Source organism: Eumetopias jubatus, unplaced genomic scaffold (assembly GCF_037043125.1).
Source record: "Eumetopias jubatus isolate StellerSeaLion01/CBP00866 unplaced genomic scaffold, mEumJub1_p1.0 scaffold_10, whole genome shotgun sequence".
In the NCBI taxonomy this organism is placed as follows: Eukaryota; Metazoa; Chordata; class Mammalia; order Carnivora; family Otariidae; genus Eumetopias; species Eumetopias jubatus.
The window spans coordinates 7087287-7109594 of record NW_028274816.1 but is presented as its reverse complement, the minus strand read 5'-3'; the positions used below and the strand labels follow the sequence as shown (position 1 = coordinate 7109594).

Genomic DNA, 22308 nt, shown 5'->3' with positions numbered 1-22308 from the left:
GGAGCGGCCGCAGGCGCCCCCCGCTGGCCGCCCGAGCCCCGAACCCCGAGCCCCGAGCCTGGCCGCGGCGGGGACCCGACGCCCCGTCCGCTTTCAGGCGCCGCCCGCCACCGCCCTGTTCCATTTCCACCCGCAGTGCCGAGGACGACCACCGCCCGCTCCCCGGGCCCCCTGAGAACGGGAGCAGGAAACCAAACCTGTCCCCAAAATACCAAAATATTTTTTCTCAAAGCCACGCACGTGTGTGGACGCACCAGGTGCTGCTCCACCCCCAGAGGGAAACACTTTCTAGCAAACTCTTTCAGCTGTTTCTGCTCCAGTTCACCATCAGCCCCCCTTCCAGGAACGCCCCTTTCTAGAAGGAACTATAGACTTCGGGCTAATGCACTCCTGCCAAGATGAAGGAAGCTTAGGTGGAAAGTTTCTGCCTCTCCCCGGCCTTAAACTCCCGGGGCGTCCGGAGATGGGAGCCGCCCCCGAGCACCGTGGTCACAGACACCAGGAAGACAAAGCAGGCCTAAGAAAGTAGGTACTTTCTGAGGAAAGTAGGTGTCTAACCCCATCGTGACCCCACTCACTGCTGCCTACAGCCCAGGGTGGGGCCCCAGTGTTGGCAGCAAAAACATCTGCCCTGTTTCCGAGGCACCCAGGCCGGGTGAGCAAGAAAGCACTCCTGAGTCACAGCTGGGAGGGACAAAGGAGGCGACCAGCAGAGTGTTTAACTGAGACCTTTATGAGTCCACTTGTCCAAACCGCACTTACGCCCATTATGGAATAATGGCTTTGCTGAGAGGGGTCACGTGGGAAGCTGTTAGGCCCATTTCTCCCGCCCGATCTCGGAGTCCCTAGCCCAAGCTCCGCAGGAAAGACTCCTGAGAACGTGCGGTTTAACAAGCACGGGTGATCCGATGACAAGCAGGTTGGAGAAACGCCGATCTACTTGGAGCCCTGTGAAGGCATCCCGGAGCCGGGTGCATTAGGTTACCCTCCAGAGAAGAGACACCCAGGGTCTGGGTCTTTCGCCTTGACCCTGCAGTAGGCCTCGAACCCAGCCCAGTGGACACCTACTTTGGAACTATGCTGAGGAATCAGATGGCGGAATGCTGGAAGGTGAAAATCTGATCTTCCATCCCAGATGGTGGGTGGAAGGGAGGTCCCAGCTGAGACTGCTAACCCTTTTGTGCAGCAAGCCCGCCCTGATTCCCCAAATCTAGTTCACACCGCCTCCCAGCATCCAGATGGTGGCACCTGGCCCTGTGGGCCGGAGCTGGGCGGCTACCCTGGTGAGGTCACTGCTGCACCCCGAGGGCTCACGGGGGAAGATCGGAGGGCCTGGGACTTCCCTGCGCAGGAAATGGGAATCCCAGCAGCGGGCAAGGTAGTGGGCACACCTAATCCTCATCAGCCGGCTTCTGCACCTCGCCCCGCCCACCCTGCAGCTCCGCCCCTGAGCAGAACCCAGGAAGTGAGTTTGCCCCAGGCCTCAAGACCAGTGAGCGTCTCAGCTCCAGGCTGGGGAGTCCTGGCTGCCAAGGTCAAGCCTGAAGAGAGTGAGAGGTGAGCCCTGGGCATGGGATGGACCTGCTGGGGCTCACGCTCAGGACTCTCCCTTCCGCCTCTTCAAGCACGGTGCTGGGAGCCCTCAGCCCCTTTGCGGTGTATTGGGGTGGGTGGGGGGGGGTTAGGGCGCAATTCTGTGACTTCCCACCCTGTGGTGTGTGTGTCATCTTTTCGTAATTCTATGACCAGCTCTCCCGACAGCAGACAGGAAAACAGAGCTGAGGAAAGTGAGTTCAACACAATGCTTGCATTAGTGCGAGCCATGAACTCACCACTAATGGCCAAGGCAGCCCCACATCTGTGCTGCGGCCAGCTAGCTCACGATGCCCCCCGCATGCGGCCCTCAGGGAGTGACTGGCAGACTGGAGCCAAAGTCAGAATCGCCCAGAGGCCTAGTGGAAACACACACCGCTGGGCCCCCCTTGAAGTCTGATTCAGCAGGTCTGTCTGGCTACCGAGAATTTTAACTTCCACCAAGCTCCCCAGAGGTGCCCGTCCTCCTAGCCCTGAGGCCAGCCCCAGTAGCAAGGCTCTAAAGCACTGATTTCCAGATACGGTTAGAGTCCCGCTCCCAGGGATTCTGATCCCGGGGACGGGGTCTGCAAATACGCATTGTTAAAAAAGCCAGGTGTGTTTAGTGACAAGGATGGCACTTCAAATCAGAAAGGAAAAGGAATGGTTTCTTCAGTATCTAAGTGTTGGATGAATTGACTACCATTTGAGGAAAAACTATCCAGTACCACCTCACACCCTACTAAAACAACAAGAAAAAAATAAGATTGAAGACCTTTGCATAAAATAAAACTTGTAAAAACCATTTTTTAGTAATTTTGGAGCAGAGAAGTCTGCATAGGAAATCAAATCCACACTGCAGAGCTGTAGTTAAAAGTTGAATGTCTCTGTCCAGGTGAGGTGGGAGTCTCCAAATGTCCACATCTAGTGGCCATGGACATGGAAAACTCCAGAGCACATTTGCCTTAAGAGTCCCTCATTAAGTGCCCCAGGGGCACCGTGCACCACGGCTCAAGAACCATCAGCATTTGTTGCCTGAATGATTTTCGGTGGCAGTCCAAGTTCAGGGGCCTTGTTGCACTTGTGCAGAGAGAAGATTTAAAAACCGAAAATAAATCACTAGAACAGAAGCTGTGAGTCACTCATTTCGGCAAACCCAGCCCTTCTCTGTAGCAGGCATCAGCCAAGCAGGACAGGGAACAACTTTCCCAAGATTGGTGCTTATCGTTTCAGTCCTGGTTCAACTTCTCACTCATCACTACATGGAGCAGTATGGGCCTTCCCCGCCAGCTGGTCCTTGTTGCTTACCCCTAAGAAAGGAGTTTCCTTCGGTAGTGCTTATCACAGACAGATGCTCAGTGAGGACCCGTGGACCTATGCAGCTAACAGTTTTTTAGAAGGGGATTATGAACATCACAGCAGACAATGAAACAATCCAAAGATAAGAATTGGGAATCCTCTTTTTCATTCCACTCCCTGAGATAACTGAGTCTTGGGGCTCAGTTGTACTTGGCTTGAAATGTACTCTTTCTCTACCCTTCTCCCTGGCAATCCAATTTTACGTTAGAAAACTAGCCAGGGGGCACCTGGGTGGCTCAGTCGGTTAAGCGTCTGCCTTGGGCTCAGGTCATGATCTCAGGGTCCTGGGATCGAGCCCCACGTTGGGCTCCCTGCTCAGCGGGGCCTGCCTCTCCCTCTCCCTCTGCAGCTCCCCCTGCTTGTGCTCTCTCATTCTGTCAAATAAATAAAATCTTAAAAAAAAAAAAAAGAAAGAAAACAAACTAGCTAGATCAGGGCGCCTGGGTGGTTCAGTTGGTTGGGCGTCCGGCTCTTAGTTTTGGCTCAGGTCATGATCTCGGGGCCATAAGGTCGAGCTCCACGTCAGGCTCTGTGCTCAGTTTGCAATCTGCTTGAGATTCTGTCTCTCCCTCTGCCCCTCCCTCCCAAGCTCTCTCTCTCTCTCTCAAGTAAATAATCTTTTAAGAAAAAAACTAGCCAGATCAAGTTGTTATGATGTACACCTTGAACTTATACAGTGCTGTATGTCAATTATATCTCAATAAAACTGGGGAAAAAATTGGCTACAAAAGATGGTGGATGGAACCATCATGTACACTTGCTGCCTCCATGAGTCCACTAGAACAGCGACCAAAGGATTTTAGGGCTCCTAAGAATGGAGAAAATAAGAGGAAGAAACAGCAAGATGAATGTGGAAGGTGGAAAGCAAGTGGATCAGTGGTACTGACTTGGGAGATACAAGAACCGGCCACCAGGAAAACTAAGAATCGATCCCGTTTTACACGGGTAAGCTGCAAAGGCTCGGAGGGTGGAGGGGCCAGCTCTCTCCAGCAGCAGGGGAGAGCTAAGTAAAAGGAGGGAGTTTGAACATCTAAGAAGGAGTTAAGAGTGCCCATCTCTCCCCACGCCTGACCACCACTGCCCAGCTGAGCAGCCACCCCTCCCCACCCAAGCAGAGTCTGCAGGGTTTTTTGTCTGGAAAAGCTAACATACAGAGTCTGGATTGGACCACACCAAGCCCAGCTGCAGGAAAAAAGAGAGAAATTGAAAAGGCAGATTTATCAGGGAAACAGAGACATGCCCTGTCCCCACCCCACCAAGCCAGCACTGTTCCCCCTCAGCTCCCAGGATGTGGGCAGCCAGGTCCTTACCCCTAGCCTGGGGGAATTCTCTGCGAAACCCCATGAGCCAAGTCCCAGAGATCCTCTCCTCCCCACCATCAAGCCTGACCACGCTGAGGGAGCCATGCTGCTGACTGCCACATTGAGTGGCAGAGCATCCCGAGAGCGTGGTGGGCCCCCCTCTTACACATGTGCAGGAACCAGAAAACAAGAATCTGAGGAAGGCCTCTAAACCCGAAGAGAGAGTCCAAGACAACAGAAAAATGAAGGTCACAGAGACTAGGCAGGCAGACAGAAACTTAACTATATCATTAACATCTTCAAAGATTCAAAAAATATATTGTGACCACAAAACCAAATAGGATACTGTTTTTTTATAAAGTTTTTTTAAAGATTTTATCTATTTATTTGACAGAACAAGAGAGCAGGAGAGCACAAGCAATGGGAGCGGCAGAGGGAGAGGGAGAAGCAGACTCCCTACTGAGCAGGGAGCCCAACGTGGGGCTCGATCCCGGGACCTTGAGATCATGACCTGAGCCGAAGGTGATCGCTTAACCAATTGAGCCACCCAGGTGCCCCAGGATGCTGTTTTTTAACAAGGAACATCTGAGGACAGAAAAGAACTCAACATGAAAAACGTGATAGCAGAAATGGAAAACCAACAGAAGGGCTGGAAGATCAAGGTGAATAGAAAGTCGGGAGATGGAAAAGAGGGTAGAAGAGATAAGAAAACTAGAGAATCAGTCCAAGAGACTCACTATCTGAGTCATTGTGGAGTCCAGAGAACAGAGAAGGGAGGAAAACAAAAATAAGGATTCCAGATTTCCCAGGAACACAGGACATGTGGTGCCAGATGGAAAGGGTCCATACCACCCAGGGCCCCGCACAATAGGCGAAAACAGACCCACCTAGTTTCCATAGCACTGACATTTCAGAACGTTGGGAACCAAAAAGAAGATCCGAAAAATTTCAAGAGGAAAAAAAAAAAAAAGAAAGAAACACGTTACAACAAACTTTTCTCACAACATGAGGAGCAATGAAGCAATGCTTTCAAATTCTGAAGGAAAAATGTTCTCCAACCCAGAATTCTGTGTCCAGCAAAACTATCATTTGAGCATAAATGAAGAACAGACCATTTCAGAGGTTTACAGCCTGCACCTCGTCTCCCAGGGAGCGCCTGGGACTGCTTCCTGAGGAGCTTATCAACAGGAGAGGAAAGCATGGGGATGGGGAAGGACAGGGGCGAGTGCGGGGGACCAGGCGGACGTGCAGGGAGAGCAGGGTGGCACGTGAGCACCCAGCGTGGCTGGGCAGCAGCTGCAGGAGGGGTGCCCCTGACAAGATGGAAGTGATGGGTTACCTGAGCACCTGAGCGTTTGCAGTCTTAGAAGATGGCAGAGGTGAGGGTGAGTTACTAAAATACACGGCAGGGTGGGGGATGGGGTCACTGGGTGACGGGCATGAAGGAGGGCACACTGGGTGTTCTGTGCAACTGATGAGTCACTGACCTCTACCTTGGAAACTAATACACTATGTGTTAATTAATTGAATTTAAATAAAATTATAAAAAACAATAAAGTACATGGAAAACTAACAAAAAACCCTTCAGAAAACAAGCAAATGAAAAAAAAAAAAAAACTTGTGCAGGAGCGCCTGGGTGGCTCAGTTGGTTAAGCGTCTGCCTTCGGCTCAGGTCATGATCTCAGGGTCCTGGGATCGAGTCCCGCATTGGGCAGGGAGTCGGCTCCTCCCTCTGCCGCTCCCCCTGCTTGTGCACGCACGCTCTCTCTCTCTGACAAATAAATAAAAATCTTTTTAAAAAATGCAGAAAAATAAAGGAATCTTTTTATTATACAGTTCAACTCATAAGAGCAGCATCTACAGTCATGATAATGTGAACGCTGAATATCGTGCTAAACAAAATTCCATATAATTCTATTGGGAGGCTGGGGCACAGAAGTTCAGGGGTGGTAAGAAGTTAAAACATAATTTTTTTTTCAAGTAGGCGCCACACCCAGCATGGAGACCAAAGCGGGGCCTGAACTCACGACCTTGGGATCAAGACCTGAGCCAAGATCAAGAGTCTGATTCCTAACCCACTGAGCCACCCAGGCACCCCTATTGTTTTACTTTAAGTTATCCCTGCGCCCAACCTAGGGCTCGAACTCACAACCCCGAGGTCAAGAGTGGCAGGCTCCACCAACTAAGCCAGGCAGGCGCCCCCAAACACTGATTTTCAAGAGCTGAACATCAAAAAGTGGCATTAGAGGGGTGCCTGGCTGGCCCAGTTGGCGAAGCCTGTGACTCTTGACATTGGGGTTGTGAGTTCGAGCCCTACACTGGGCATAGAGATAACTTAAAAAAATGAAAAATCTTAAAAAAAGAAATGGCATTACAGGTATATTATTTAGAGACATCGGGGTAAACACTCCACCTGCCCCAAACCACCAAAAGTTGGAAGTGGCTGCCTCAGGACAGGGAGAAAGCAGGGGGAAGGGGTGGGGGACAGACTTTGAGAACTCTGACTTTATGACAAAACTGCGGCTCTGCCCCAACCCCCTGCTCGTCACTTCCTTGGCAGGACCCAGCCCAACTCCGCAGTGCCCCCCAGCCCAGCCCTGCCTGGCAGCTTTCATACCCCTGTCCCCACAGCCTGCTCCCATGTGCCCTCGCCCCTTACTTTCTGGGTTCATGTGCAGACGTCTTGCCTACTTATGTGAAAGCACCGTTTTCTTGAACTGGATTTTAAAAAACAAAGATGCATGATGTAATGCACCTTACAACTATTTTGAGTCCTTGTGCAAAGCCACATTCCTGAAGACACCTGCTGGGTGATTTAAGCACAAAAATGGTCTGCATTGGTACAGGGGTGAGCAATAGCTCTTTTGAAAACTGATACATTTAAACAGGCCACCTGATAATTTTAACCCTCTCCTGTTTCGTGTTAATGTTGGCATTAAACCTTGACGTTTTTATCTCTAACGGGTTTCTCTTCAACAACATTTTAATCCCATGTTTTCAAATAGGAGTCAGGTACTTGCTTTAGAAACACACACACACAGACACAAATTTATGCTTATTTCCTAAATGGATTATTTCATGGATGAGTTTGGGTCTTTTAAATGGTTTCTTAGACAAACAAAAAGTATAAAACATTTTACTTAAAAGGTGAAAAATGTTCCCAATTTAAAAGTCAAACCTAACCTGGTAAATATAGAACATCTCATAACAGAATTTTCTGGACACTCATGAATAGAAATTACAGCAGAAATTCTACAATCAAATAATGAGAGCCTAAGAAAGTGATTTCAAGGAAAATTATCTCCTAAAAAAAAAAAAAAAACAACTCATCACTATGTTCCTAAGGTGTAGGGAGACACTCTGGAATTTCCCACAGCCACCTTTTCCTCCTCTTTTTCCAACAGAATTTTCCAGATTTCCCCCACAAAATTCAAGGCAGCTCTCCGCTCTCTCTGACCCAAATAACTGGCTCCTTCTTGTCGCCAAAGTTCCCTCTCTGCTCACCATCCAAGTCATCCTCCTTTCAGACAGAGAACGTTTTTAGAGTTTTAGTTGCTGCTTGCAGTTACGGAAGGATCGTAAAACTAAGATATCAAGTTTTAGGGGGCAGGTGGTGGAGAATGATCAATAACTGTCTTTTTAAAATCACTTTTGTCAAGGGCCACGTTTTCTAAAAAGTTTCAGATGACCATGTTGCGTTTACATTTCAATTCTAGCAGAAGTATCAAAGATGAAACTTCTTAAAGCAACTCATGAAAATTCACCTAAAAGAAGATAAAACAGGGGGAAATTTTTTTTCCCTAGAAAACTCAGTTCAGGAGAAGTGCCATCAAATAGCAATACTTTAATAAAATCCATTTGAGGTAAGCTCAAGTACTGGATATTTCCACAGATGTATCAGCTTATAAGGGCCTTCGGGTGTCTGACATGTTAATTTACTAAAGCTACTTGCAAACAAAAGTCAGCATCATGAAAAGGAATGAAATAGACCAGTGTCTGTATTGACAAGTCACGAGCTCTCTAGAGGGGAAGGGAGTTGCAGAATACTACAATATACCATTTAGGTAAAAGGGCAAAAGACCCCCTGGCATTATGTATGGGCAGATATGTTTATGTATGTAAATGCATTAAAAAAAAAAATCTAGGCAGCTACATCCCAAAATATGAAAGTGGTTAGCTCTGGGGAGCTAGGTGGGATCAGAGGGTAAAGGGCATGGGGCACCTGGGTGGTTCAGTCGGTTGGGAACCTGCCTTGGGCTCAGGTTATGATCGAGTCCTGGGATCAGCCCTGCATTGCATGGGGCTCCCTGCTCCGTGGGGAGCCTGCTTCTCCCTCTCCGTCTGTCCCTCCCCCTGCTTGTGCTGTCTCAGACAGGTAAATAAAATTAAAAAAAAAAAAAAGAGGGTAAAGGGCAAACAGATCCCTTCATTTAGATATTTACATATTATTTACATTTCTTCACAATGGTATATTCACATATTGTTTGAGAAATTAAGTAAATTCATCATGTCTGGGTAGATGGACAAAATTGTCCTGTATATTCAGTTCATTCTCTAATTTACCATTTGAGAAACTTCTGGGATGCTAACAGGATATTTTGATCATACTTTTTTTTTTTTAAGAACATTTCCAATCCACATCCAAGAAGCGAGCAGAAGAGACCAGGCTGGAGGGGCAGGCTGGCTTTAACAGCCAGTTGTCTAGAAACTCTCAATCAGCTTGTGATGATCTTGAGGCAAACTATCCAGGATTTTCTTCACCACCAATCAGCTGGGAGCCAGGCAAGCACCATCGGTCCAAGTCCCGGGACTGCCACTCCTCCCTCAGGAAAACATGCTCAGGTTGCGCTTGGTTATTAACCCTGCTTCTCTCTGTTCTTTGGAGAACCAGACATTTTCATTATTCTACTGTAACAGGCTGTGTAACGGGTTGCTCCACTAAACCTATGGTCAAGTATTTCAACTTCTTAGCACAGCAAGCATAACCCCTTGCATTAAAGCAAAGGAGAGAACTGGGTTGGCATTTGCGAATAACAGACTCCAAAGGGGGCTGGCTTCAGTCTGCAGTGCCTGTGGAGAGGCCCATCGCTATCTTTGGGTAGGACCCGGGCAGGAGAAAAAAAAAGAGCATCTTAAAGTGCCTCCCACTCCGCAACTGGCATTAAAAAGGCTAAAAACGCACAGAAACACTATCTATGTACAGAAAAACCTCTCATCGGTCTAAACAGGGCTGCCTTTAGAATTACACGATAATTTTTTATAAAGCCATTCAACTTTTACATAAAGGCTCATACCAGAGGTTTTGGAAGATAAATGAAAGCACAAAGCCTTTATTGAATTGCAGATTATGAATAATAAGCCCAATGGTAAGCACTGGGGGCAGATGTGCATAGAAATGCAATTTATAAAATTTTCGAGGCAAACAATTGACATCTTTGAAGAAATCGTCGTTAGCTTAAAAAAAAAAAAAAGCTTCCAGGTGTGCAATTCATTCATAGTATTGATAACTGGTGCCCAGGATATGACCTCAGGAAATGTCGAGATTTCATAAATCATTTGAATCAAATCTCTTTTTCTGGTAAATTCCTTAGTGCCTCTGCAGCGGTAACTAGACAAGATTGGAAAGCTTTCAAGATGATTCAAACCTCCAGCACCTCACAGGAGTCCGCATTTCTTAACACAGAAGGCAATGCTAATCAAAGAAGGAAATAAATGAAAAGGTTATTAAAAACAAGCACTGGCTCGCCAAACTTCTAAATATATACATCTATATATATTCCACTAAACGAGGTTTCTCTCAATCATCCATTCACATTTTATATCCAGAAACTACACGTTCACCATTCACACTGTGCAGTAAGACAGTGCTTTTTAGTGATGAGTACAGTGAAGATTCTGATACTTGTCATTAAGTCTTTGGGTTATTTTAGGATTACAGGACTTTCAAAAGATTTTTTTTTTTAAGTGACTCCTTCAAACTTAAATATATAAAAATCAGAGAGGGATCTTAAATTTTGGAGATTTCAGTTTAGGGACAAAAAGACATACTATGAGAAACTGCAACCAAATATAAAGCGTAATAATGAAACGATTTAGGGCACAGCCATGGACTGCACAGAACCCAAGTTGAAAGGCGAGATAAATTTAAACTCAAAAAAATCTGGCTGATAACCAATAAATAATTGCACTCTCTTTAGAAGGTACGGCTGACTACAATCCGTAAGACAGGAAGGCTAAGTTAGCTTCACTAAGTTACTGGCTTTAGATAATGCTTCTCCTGGGCCTCTGTTTCCCCCGACCCACCCATCCCACGGGTCTGGTAATGGCCAGCTTGTGATACTTCATCATCTGTCATTACTCCAGCATCTTTAAGGTAAAACAACACTCCTAGCAAATTCATCCAGACTATTTCCTTAATGGGGCCCTGGGCTTGTAGTCACATAGAAGCTGCCACAATGACAAGCACACAAGGCCGTCCAGAACCACAGGGACTTACGTTAAAATGCAAAGATGATGTGCAAATACTAATAAACACTTGTGCTGAAATACACAAATTAAGAGATTTCCTGTTATCGTCTGTTCTTAGTGATACGGCTGTTTCCTCTCAGTAAATCCAGGAGATACTTCAAGTTCACAACTACCAAAGGGGATGCGTTCTCTCACTCTCTCTCTCTCTCTCTCTCGTTCAGTCTCTCCTACAGTGTGACCTCCTTCTGGCTAGTAGACTGTGGACTAGGTTAAATTTAATAGGGTGTATACTTAAGTAGAAAATGTAAAGGCCAAATACTTAAAAATCACAAAACCTGCATTAGAGTAAAACAAACATTAGCAGTGTATTAACGAAAAACTGCCCTTAAGTAAATATTTAATTCTGGATAGCAAGTAGATCAGCAGAGTTTATAAGCAATTCTCCTGGTGAATAATTCTGTCAACAATTGATTTCTACAGCTGGTTAGGTCATTATCTTTGATGGGAAAAAAAAAAAGTTGCTCAAGGTGTCAAGTTAAAACAGCTCACAAGAAGATGGGAGAGAAACGGGCTTCTGGGTTATGTCCTTTACGAGCCACGCAAATAACTTCCATGGTAAAATCTGACTTGTTTCTTAGTTACGTTAAATCTCAAGTAGCGTACTGAAATTTGTTCTTTTAACGTTGATTCCACCCATAAATGTTTTGACAAGATAGTCTTGAGGTTCAGAAGCTGAGGCAAGATACAGACAGCACTTCCGAGGAACTGCTCTTACACATCTTTGTTCCCACGGTGATGCTACACCATTCTCTAAATATTTCACTAGATGAATTATGTCACTGATGAAATGTAGAATAAAGAGTGACTGTTAAATATAAGTTTCTACTCAATTAAGCTCAATAGAGCCATTTATGGAATGCTTTCCTCACAAAACAGCTGATGAGAATGTTGCTCCCCTCTAATCGAAGCCGTTGAATGAGCTCGGAGAGCAAGAACTGATGCGTGAGAATGAACTCTTCTGATCATTAACGCTTCAGTATTTATCACAGCAAAATTGGGGATGTCTTTTTTATATGTTACCACTTAGTTTCTGAAAAGTTAATTGAGAAGCAACCAATCTCCTATCAACATTTCTAGTTAGTGACTGAAACACTACGAAATCAACAGCATGTTCTCATTGGAGGAACGGATGTTTCAAACTGTACGTCAACATTGAAGTAAAAGTGACACGCAACCATGAACGATAAGAATATCAACACAACTTAACAGTAATCCCCGATAATGGTGATTTCTAGGGATTTCTACAGAGCAACCTTGATAACTACATCCTAACCTAAATGGAAAGGTCTTTGCCGTGAGCACGTGGCAGCAAGAGGGTCCCGCAGTCCACCGTGGCCATCCTCTCTTCTGGCCCACCTACAGCTCTGGAAACCCCCAACACTAGTCCACAGGTTAAGACAAACACAACTCACACTTACCATGACACGGGGGAGGGAATGAGAAAACACTTGGGAGGTACGAGACTTCAGAGAAAAAAAAAAGACTATTAGTCACACGGTCCCTAGCACGCAGGCTTTTACCCTGTGAAGACTTTACCCAGGAATACCTGGAGCCAAAGCAAATAACCCAAGTTTTAATGACCGGCACAAAATGCAAATAAAGGTAAAACACAGTGAAGTTAGGACAAAAATATAGTATGATCAACTGTTGAAGCCTGGAGGGCAACTACATGTAAAGCCAGTAATCAAAGCGAGATTTGAAAACCGTGTGCAACATCTCCAAACAAGACAAAGACACTAAAAACCAGGCACCTTCAATGAACACCTTAAAACTGGAGGGAAAAAAAGCATTTACCTTTGTCATCAACACATAACCACTCAGGGTTTGCGTGGACACGTCTACGAACTATCAGCACTTCTAAAACCAGTACTGAAATGTTTTTATTATGACTTTTCAAGGAGCTTCGACACCAACCAGGTACAAATAATACATGACTGCCAGAGAAATGCCACCACAGCGAGGCAGATTTGTAAGACCCCATTCTACAAGTACGAGCAAAGGAAGGTTATGACTCATGAATATGGATGGACTGTAATATTTAAATGACACATTTCTGATATAGTCACAAAATCTTTATAGAAAGTATTAGAACTCAAAAAAAGAAAAAAGACAGGAGTCAAGTACAGAGATGAAATGTACAAAAACAAATGAGCAGGCAAACTAAAAGTTCTTGAAAGTATTTTTACTTCAGATTGAAAAATGAACAGCTTTCCACACTGTTCATTGCAAGATACACAGTATTCACGAATACAATGCTGGTCATTTGAGGATATGTACACACCTCAATTTCTCCTTCATGCTTTTTCTTTTAGAAAGATACTGTTTACCAAAAAGAAACTTCAGCAGTACAGGAAAAACTATTTTCCCAATAAATTTACGAAAACCTAAGATTCCCAATGGAATCAAGATTATCTTCCCGCTACCACCACCTTAATATAATCACATGCTTATTGGAACGCTAATATCTGCACCCTAAGAGTACATTTACTTTCAACAATGAGGGTGATTCTTAAAACAAAACAAAACAACAAAAGAAAAAAACTTCAGTGTGGTAAATGTAACAATGGATCTCTGCAAGTATTAAGTGTCTGAAATAGGCAGCTAATACTGGATTTAATATTATTTTATAAATAATTGTTCCCTTAGCGGTAAACATCAGTCTACACGTTCGCAAGAGTCCTAGAAATAAATACTGTGATTATGCACAATATGTTATGACAAACCAGGTTCAAAGAACAAAAGCTCAACATCTTGATAAAAATTCTGATCAGAATAAAATGGGACTCGAAAATTTAAAACATTGTCAAAATAACATCACATTTAAAATTTTCCACAGTTTACACAAGTACTAGGAGTTTCCAGTTGTGGAACACATTTTTCTGTTGTGAATTAAAATACGAACATATTGAAAACTGTTAATTTCAGTGATGACGTTAGTTTTGGTCTTACTTTAGCATTATTTTCTTTATAAAAAGTTGCACTAAGTGTCCATTAATGGTCTGATTGGTCTTCAGTATTTCATAAATGTATAGAAAAGAAATTCCTAAGAGCCAATAGTACTTTTTATGTATATATATATATATATATATGTATGTATATATACACACACATACGTATGTATGTATACATAAAAGAATCTCATTTCAGAAATGGCTATAATTAACAGAGCCACACACACTGATGCTAAACATAAGAGCTTTCACATTGAAAGAAAGCATTTTCAGAAATGTCACTTACACCCTATTATACTCAATATTCCCGAGTTTGAAACTCAACATGTGATGGATAACAGAATTATACATCTCATTGGTGCTCAAAGCTGACCACAACCAAAATTTACAGTAGGATTGAAACAAGCCAATGTTTTAAAAAGTTTTAATTAAAGATAACAATTCCATGGAAGGAGGGGACAAAGAATGGGATGACCAGAAGTATTTGGTCTCAATAAGGCAATACAAAATAGATCCATTATCAAAGACCATTTAATTTTTAAAGATCAACAATACCAAAAGCATAAAGTGGAGTATAAGAAAATAGTTTTTTATAAGTATGATTTAATTAAAGCTGTTTACAGTTATGCTCTCCCACAGTAGTTAAGCATGGATTTAAAAAAGAATAAGAGATGAGAAAAACAAGCCCGCGCGGTACACAGGGTTAGAAGGGCCAGCATGCAAAGTCTGTGGAGCTCGGGGAGTCACTGCAACAGCAACAGGACTGGACGCGGGTGGCCTTTTTTGTCCTATTAGGAAGAAAAACAAAACAAAAAAAGACTGCAAAGGAAACAAACACAAAGTCATGTAGTTGCCCATTGCCAAAGACGACAGCACTATAGAAAACAGTTGCAAGGTAATTCTTAGAGATGACTAGAGATTTTTTCAGTGTTTACACAAAAGTACATAGTACATTTTTTTTTTTTTTTTTTTTTACAAAATAAAACGTCATTTGCCACCATAAACCTTTTCTTTAGAGAGGAAAAATTTTTGCAGCAGGTCACAAGGGTTCTAGTAAGTCATTTCAATGCTGAGGAAAACAAATCGAGTAATAGAACTAATCACTTCCCTATATATGGATGTTAAGATGACAAGTCAGATTATTTTTCAAACTAATCCTGAGAAAAATCTGTTTACAATTTAAACAGTAATGTTATGTAAAAAGTATTAACAAATCCACTATTACAAATATCAATTTCCTATATGGTCATCTATATATACACACAATAAAATGGTAAATATATGCAAAAATATTAAAAAAAAAAGAAAACATGCACAGATCACTTTCCCCTTTGGAATCTGGACTTCCTATGGGATACTGTTGTTCTCTTTCCCCACCCCACCCTCTGAAATCGGTTTTTGTTTCTATCACCCTACCCACACTGAATACTATTCCCTATAACTCTGCATAAAGCCAATGAGAAATAGATTTATTTTACATTCAAGCTTTAAATCTTAAAATGACCCTGTTGTAGCATATGACTTATCAAATGAGCAGCCTTTTTTTTTTCCCCCTTTTTTGCTTGCTTTTTGTTTTTGCAGTTGTCAGTCTTCATGATCCATTCCGTGGCGAGCTGGGAAAAAACGCAGTTGCTAAATCAGAGTCTGAACAGTGTAAGGCTCCCGAATGCCAGGAGTCCCCATCCAACTGTCCTGAGCATGAGATCATTGCACACAGAAGACAGTCCATCGTACAACGCCGACTATCTACAAAGGTCTGAGAGGGGGGCATCCCTCTTGTGTTTCCTCTTTTTGCCATGGTAATACTGATTATTTGATTTGCCTTGATGCTGTTTGTTTGTCATCAAGGAACCATGGCTTGTTTGAGTTGTACCTTGGAAGCCTTTGCTGGAAGAACGAAAGAGCCTTGCTGATCCGTGCTGCAGAGAAAGAAAGTGGTCAAAGAGACATCAGTCCTGTGGATTCAACAGAGCACTCGCTAAGACCTGACTTGGGGCGCTTTTAAAACGAGGAATACACTGACTTATGTAGCAAGCAAAAAACGATGCTACAGGGGTTTCACTCTCTTGAGCTCTAACACTCTTTCATTCTTTTTTAATGGAAATATTGGAATACTGCCTTGACTTCTTAACAGAGTGCACGGAACGTGAAACTGTCCTCAAGGAACCTATCCACCAATGTACTACATAATAAATGGCATTACTGGAAGAAGCGCTTAGACACACAGGTACACTGCCAGGTCAGGGGTCATCACGACCAGCAGCCCCTTCCCTGCTCTCGGTCACTTTAACTGCCACTTGTGAATGGATCTGGGTGTGGTGCACATGATGAAGCTGAAAACTGGATTCTAGGAGTCAGGTCAGACATGAGGTGACCAACATTAAGAGTTCATCTCTACTGCCAAGAGGCCTTCCCCAGGGTCCCCAGAGTCCCCAGGGTACTGAGGGTCAGAGCCCAGTATGAAATGGCTCCTTTCCTCATGTTGATTCATTCATGATTAATAAAATTTCAGGCAACTATAAAACTGAAAATAGAGTATTTTCTGTGGCCTTTTTAAGTCAAAGCTGATAGGAATTGACTGACCATAGTTGACCACTGCCCAATCATTTCAACACAAGCAACTAGGTACTGAATATTAAAATATAAAAAAAGGATATGTTACTCCCAGATATGCACAACATTGCTGTGAGGTCATGTACAAGCTTCATGTGAGCTTACTTCAAGTACAAGTCAATCTTTTTATAACTCTGCAATGTTTTTAATGCTCCATCTGTAATAAGGTGGGTTGGCTGGAACATCTTATAAGAACCAGTCTTAAATTCCCACAAAGGTTTACATTACAATGGTGTCTCATAACGATCTTCAGGACATCCTATTACTAGAAGCACTGCGCTTTGGAACCTCTTAGAAAAAAACAGGTTTGTTCTTTAAACCTAGAGTTTTCTTCAAATCCATGATGGATGGATGGATGGATGGATGGATGGGTGGATGGATGGATGGATGGATGGGTGGATGGACGGATGGATGGGTGGATGGACGGATGGATGGATGGGTGGACGGATGGATGGATGGATGGACGGATGGATGGTTGGATGGACGGATGGATGGATGGATGGACGGATGGATGGATGGATGGACGGATGGATGGATCGATGGACCGATGGATGGATAGATGGACCGATGGATGGATGGATGGATGTGGATGGATGGATGGATAGAAGGATGGATGGATGGATGGATGGATGGATGGGTGGATGGGTGGATGGGTGGATGGGTGGGTGGATGGGTGGATGGGTGGATGGGTGGATGGATGGATGGATGGATGGATGGATGGATACACGTGTATATATTCACGTGTACGAAATTCCAAGTATGTTGTATCGAATACTAACCATCAAAAAAACACATTCCACACACCTGAGATTTGTTGGTGCTGTTGGAGGTGTTAGTGGTTTGGGTGCTCTGCATTTTCCCAACTGCCTGAGAGGACTCTAAGGACACATCTTGCGACCCTACTCGGTTCCCGGCGGATGGACGGCAGAGCAGCTGTTTCGGGGTTTTGCATGGTGTCGCGTCGGAATCCTAACACAAGTCATATGAGTTATAATGTGGCATATTAATAATTTAGAAATTCAGTATTAAGGAGGCTAAACAACTTCAGCTAAGTACTCTCCGGACTAAATTTAAACATCTGGGAGTTGAAGGAAGCACCCCAAGGAATTTATAAAATTAACTGCTTAAGCTTTCCTTCTTTCATAAATTTCCCTCCAAACATTCCAAGTGGCTTATTTTATCAGAGGGTCTCTGTTTGTTGCTAAAGCCATTGCCCACGCCTGACCTTGTTAATCGGCCTTGAAGGGGCTCACAGAGGTCCAGGTTTATCTGTACGTCTATTTACAGGAAATGAACCCTGGTACCGTGGAAAGAACGTGGCCAAGACAAGGCCCTAGGTCCCTGACTCAACCAAAACCAAAATGATTGATTCAAAAGGCTCAATTTCTGCAAGTCTGCGATGACCAATCAGTGAGGCCTCCAACCAAACACCCCACGTAGTGAAGGGCTTCCTGGAGACAGTGGGCTGCACCCCAGCTGTTTCTAGGCTGCCTGGGCCAGGGCTGGGCCACTTCTCCCCTCAGAGCTACCCTTCACCTGCACACTCTACCCAGCGGCTCAGAGGCCCACACTCCTTGTCCCTAAGGCTCCCTCCTGAGGCCGGCTCTGTTCCCGCCCCACTGTGTCTGCGACATGCAGCTCGGCTGCGTCCTCCACATGGTAGATCGTGCCATAGGAGGCTTCGTGACTCCACCATGATACACGGTCAGCAACAACAACATAAAATTACGTCCCTTCCGTATTTAGATTACTCTTTCCTTCATACGCTTAATAAAGTCAAAACTCAAATAATTGGTAAGCCCATTTTATATTTCAATTAAGTAAACTCAACCTGATGAGGAAAAGTAACTGTAGGTATAAGTGCTCCTAAGAATTCAATCAGGGCTAGCGTCACACAGTAGAGGCAGGGCTGCCAGGGGCCTCGGGGAAGGAGGAATTGTGAGGGGCTGCTAACAGGTGTCTTTCCAGAGTGACGGTCACGTCCGACTTAGTGCTGCTGGCTGCACGGCAGCATGAACACACTGAAAACCACTGAACTGCACATTTTATGTGAATTATATCTCAATTGTTGAAACTTCAATCAAGAAGCTCAAAAACAGTATTGAGTGAAGGAGCCTTACGCAAAAGAGTATACACTCTCATCATTCCACTTATGTGAAATTCTGGAACAGGCAAAACCAACCTGTGGAATCAGAAAATCCTAACAGCGGTTACCTCCAGGGTGGAATTCAGGACTGACGGGAAAGCATCATGAAGGACTTCTCTGGGCTGATGGTAATAGTCTGTATCTTGTTATAGGTGGGGTTACACACGTGTATACAGTTGTTAAGATTTAGTGAGGTACAATCCATTTTATATCAAAGGAAAAAACTAACCGAATGCTGAACTGTGGTTGGTGAGGAGCGCACTGCTGTACTTGGGGGAAGTGCCTGTAACTTACTTTGAAATGTATCGAAGAATAAGATGAATTAGTAGACAGAGGGATGAATGAATGGCTAGCTATGGGATAAGCAAGTGACATGTTAATGGTAGAATCTAATGGTAAAATATATGGACGCTCACTAAAATTCTTTCACTTTTGCTGTACGCTTGAAAATTTTAATCCAGTGTTGGGGACGTGTATAATCAGTGAACTTATTAAAATTTTCCAGTAACAAATAAGAAAAGGAGTTAGGCTTAGCCGTCTAGACAGAGTTACCACCCCGCCCCCGCAACAGAACTCCTAGGTCTCTAGGTGCAGAAAAGCCATGTCCTCATACTTACGACATCACTAGAGCTGGACTGTGTGGCAGAAGAGGAAGACACTGGACCTGATGAAGAGTTTGAAGAGTGTTTACTAAGAGATTCCGAGGTTTTACTTCTACATTTTCCAAGGGCTTCATTTTCTTCAGATAGATTATTATTACATTTATCTAACTGCTGAGTATCTACTATCAAGGTAACACCATTTCCTGAAAGAGTGGCAAAAGATTGGAAAACGTTTCTTCCCATTAAACACACACAACACAGAAAAGCCACTAATACTCAGTCAATCAATCAGTGAAAAACTCTTACCATTGCATGAAGGCTCCGGCCTATTCTGCAAGCCCCACTGCTTTGATATCCAATCTCTGTACGTGGCAACTTCGTCCGTTACTCTAATTATTCTACCTAATATGCTGCATGTGTTTAAAGAAAAAAGAGGGGGGGGTTCATTAATTTGGAGATAAGAAGCCACAACCAATTCTGACCCAATGGGCTGACTTTAGTTAAGCCTTTACCTCTCCGTTTCATTGTTGGGATAATACTTGGCTATTGGTGATACAGCGTGACTCAAAACAACATAGGCATAATCAAAGGCCTGTTTCACTTGCATGGCCCCATATGAACTCCTTCCAACGTCGTTACCTTTAAAAGAAATGTATATAGAAGACAGTAAGCATGACCATTGCTTAGTAAGAACTAAATGCTCATGGGCCCTCTTCCAGAAGAGCAAGGGCAATTGCTTTCCTGCTACAGTTGCACAAAGAATCTGGGCAGGCGGTTGTCCCCACAACTCCCCAGGCTCTGAGCCTGTGTATCATGCAGTAAGTACATTATGGCATATAAATTGCCCAAGTGCTTCTGGCCCAACAGGGACTATCCCATAATACAGTCATGCAAACAAAAGGAGTTAACTGCCTGCTCTCTCCTAAGAGTGAAACTAAGCTAAATGAGACATCCCTATTTTTTGTTTCTATTAGCTATCTAAATATCTCTGGCAGGAAACTATGAGCTCCCGAAGAACAAGGCCCACTTGCTGAAAATCTTTGTGTGCTTTGCGTCGACTAGCCTCCCGATAAACATTTCCTCAATGAATAAACACGCAGAACTATGTTTATAATATGGCACAATCAGCCAGAAAAGAGCCCCTAGGCAACTATTCTCCCTCTGACCTCCCCTTTCTTATCCATTTTCAAAGTTAACACAGTTAAGCAAATGACTAAAAGCATCTCCACTGAAGTCTGATAATGTAGAATCTAAATACTTTACAAGTATGGCAAGAAAAAAATATTGCCCAGAAAAACTAGGATACAAGCAAACAAACATAACCCCACGTAAGCAAGAAAAGGGTCTGCTGGTCCCTTTCAAGCCAACGTGAAGCTGGAGAAGGCACAGGGAGACCATGCAAAATTAAAAGAGGAAAGAAGGGGCCCAAAAGGAAAATAGACGGGTCTCTTTGAGCCCTTTCGCTCATTGTTTCTGAGGTATACTATGCTCACTGCCTCTGAGGACTTCAGAAACCTCACTTAAAGCCCTGACTGACAACAGGCTGGAACTGGGGGCAATGAGGACCCAACAAAGCAGAAAAATGGCCTTCACACTGTGCACAAATGCCCCCAATGGCTAGTACCTATACTCCTTGGCCTCGCAGGGTCAAATGGATTCTACTCCCAACACACTGGGAGTATGCGGTGTGCTTTTCTGGTGTATATGCACACACGCATGTGTGTGTTTTCGTATGTTTTCTTACAAGATATTTTTATGAAAAAGAATGAATACAATCAGAAGTTAGTATTTCATTTTTCATCTAAAGAGAGATTTTATTTTAAAGATTTATTTATTTAAGTAATCTCTACCCCCAACGTGGGGCTCGAACTCACGACCCCAACATCAAGAGTCACATGCTCCAATGACTGAGCCAGCCAGGTGCCCCTCCTCTAAAGAGAGTTTAAAGTACAATACTGACAATGTCCTTTCTTTGAATGCCCACAAATTTACCTAATTTCAATACCTGGTTGTAAAGGATCTTCAATATAAAGCATCGATGGCCTGTAGCCATCGAGCATATTTTTCTGTACTTCATCTTTGGCCACATATGAACCACCATCCTTTATCCGGATGCCAGTCTTTAAATAATTGAAGTGTCGTCCATATAATTCAAAAAATTCTATTAAGAGAACACCATAGTTTGTATTGGGGATGCAAGCATCTTCCCTGGGATGTAACTAAAATCAGGAAGAAAAAAAAAAAAGAAATTATATTGGATTTTCTCTAAATTGTCAAGGTGGGGAAAATAAGTGCCATCCTAACTTTGACAAGACACTACTATTTGAATTTTGGTTAGGACAGCAGCCAACAGGAAAACTGAGGCACAGAAGCTATGTTGCCGTTATAGACAACACGAAAGCCCAAGGGTGCCCAACTAGTGGGTGACAATCTGTTTATAAAATTCAAGGCTGAATTTTACAGCTGCCCCAGGATGCTGACGGGCTGACGTGGCCCAACACATCAGTGAAGCCATTCTGCCTCACGAGCGACACCATGCCTCACAAATACATTCAGACAATATTAAGACTTCAAACTCATTCTACCCAGATAGCAGATCTCAATTCCAGCTGAACTTCCAAGAGGCTTAGAAGATATTCTTGTTTTGGCATTTATACTACTATTTAAATTTATGAAAACCACGCCATACCTATGCATGTTAAAATCTGAGTGAAAATTCTCAAAACTACTAGAACATATGGGATTAAAAAGAAAAAAAGTTCTTTCCTGGGCTTTAAAAATACTTATTTGTGAAATTATAAAAAAGGTACCCAACCCAGTTTAAAGGAGTCATAAGTAATTAAGGGAAGCATTCCAATTAGAACTTGATCTCAATTTTTTCCCAAAATGATTCTGAATTGATTTATTTTATTTTGGTGTACACTAGGCATTGTATAATCAAACAACTTACCTGAAGGAAACTGACTGCCATTAAAAAGAGACTGTATGAACCAATTCCACCTGTAAATACTTCATTAAGGTCCCTCTGTAATAAGAATTGTTTCAATACTAAAACCAAGTATGGTAATACAGGATATTTCTGAAAAAGAAAATTATATTTTCAGTGAATTCCTATTTCAGTAATTGTGCTAAGCATTATCAGGAGCATAAACTGGTCCTTACATTACAAACTTTAGTGGAGATATCCAATACACTTAATTTTCTATTTTAAGAGCAAGCTAGAAAAAAGTAAGCTG

At 43.5% G+C, this 22308-nt stretch overlaps 1 protein-coding gene across 2 annotated transcripts in view; it reads right to left on the bottom strand.

Annotated features, from left to right (window-relative positions):
• Positions 1 to 12927: 12927 nt before the first annotated feature.
• TENT4B (terminal nucleotidyltransferase 4B) overlaps positions 12928 to 22308 on the bottom strand; it is a 70272-nt gene continuing 60891 nt past the window's right edge. Inside the window, exons 6-12 of one of the 2 annotated variants that reach the window (XM_028094536.2) lie at positions 22023 to 22151; positions 21078 to 21291; positions 19585 to 19711; positions 19379 to 19482; positions 19088 to 19134; positions 17129 to 17293; positions 12928 to 15630 (exon numbers count right to left, since the gene is read on the bottom strand). In XM_028094536.2, coding sequence (XP_027950337.1) covers positions 15454 to 15630; positions 17129 to 17293; positions 19088 to 19134; positions 19379 to 19482; positions 19585 to 19711; positions 21078 to 21291; positions 22023 to 22151 — 963 coding nt within the window. In that variant the 3' untranslated portion in view covers positions 12928 to 15453. Of the gene's footprint in view, positions 15631 to 17128; positions 17294 to 19087; positions 19276 to 19378; positions 19483 to 19584; positions 19712 to 21077; positions 21292 to 22022; positions 22152 to 22308 lie in introns of both variants that reach the window. The other variant, XM_028094535.2, reaches the window with a different exon arrangement.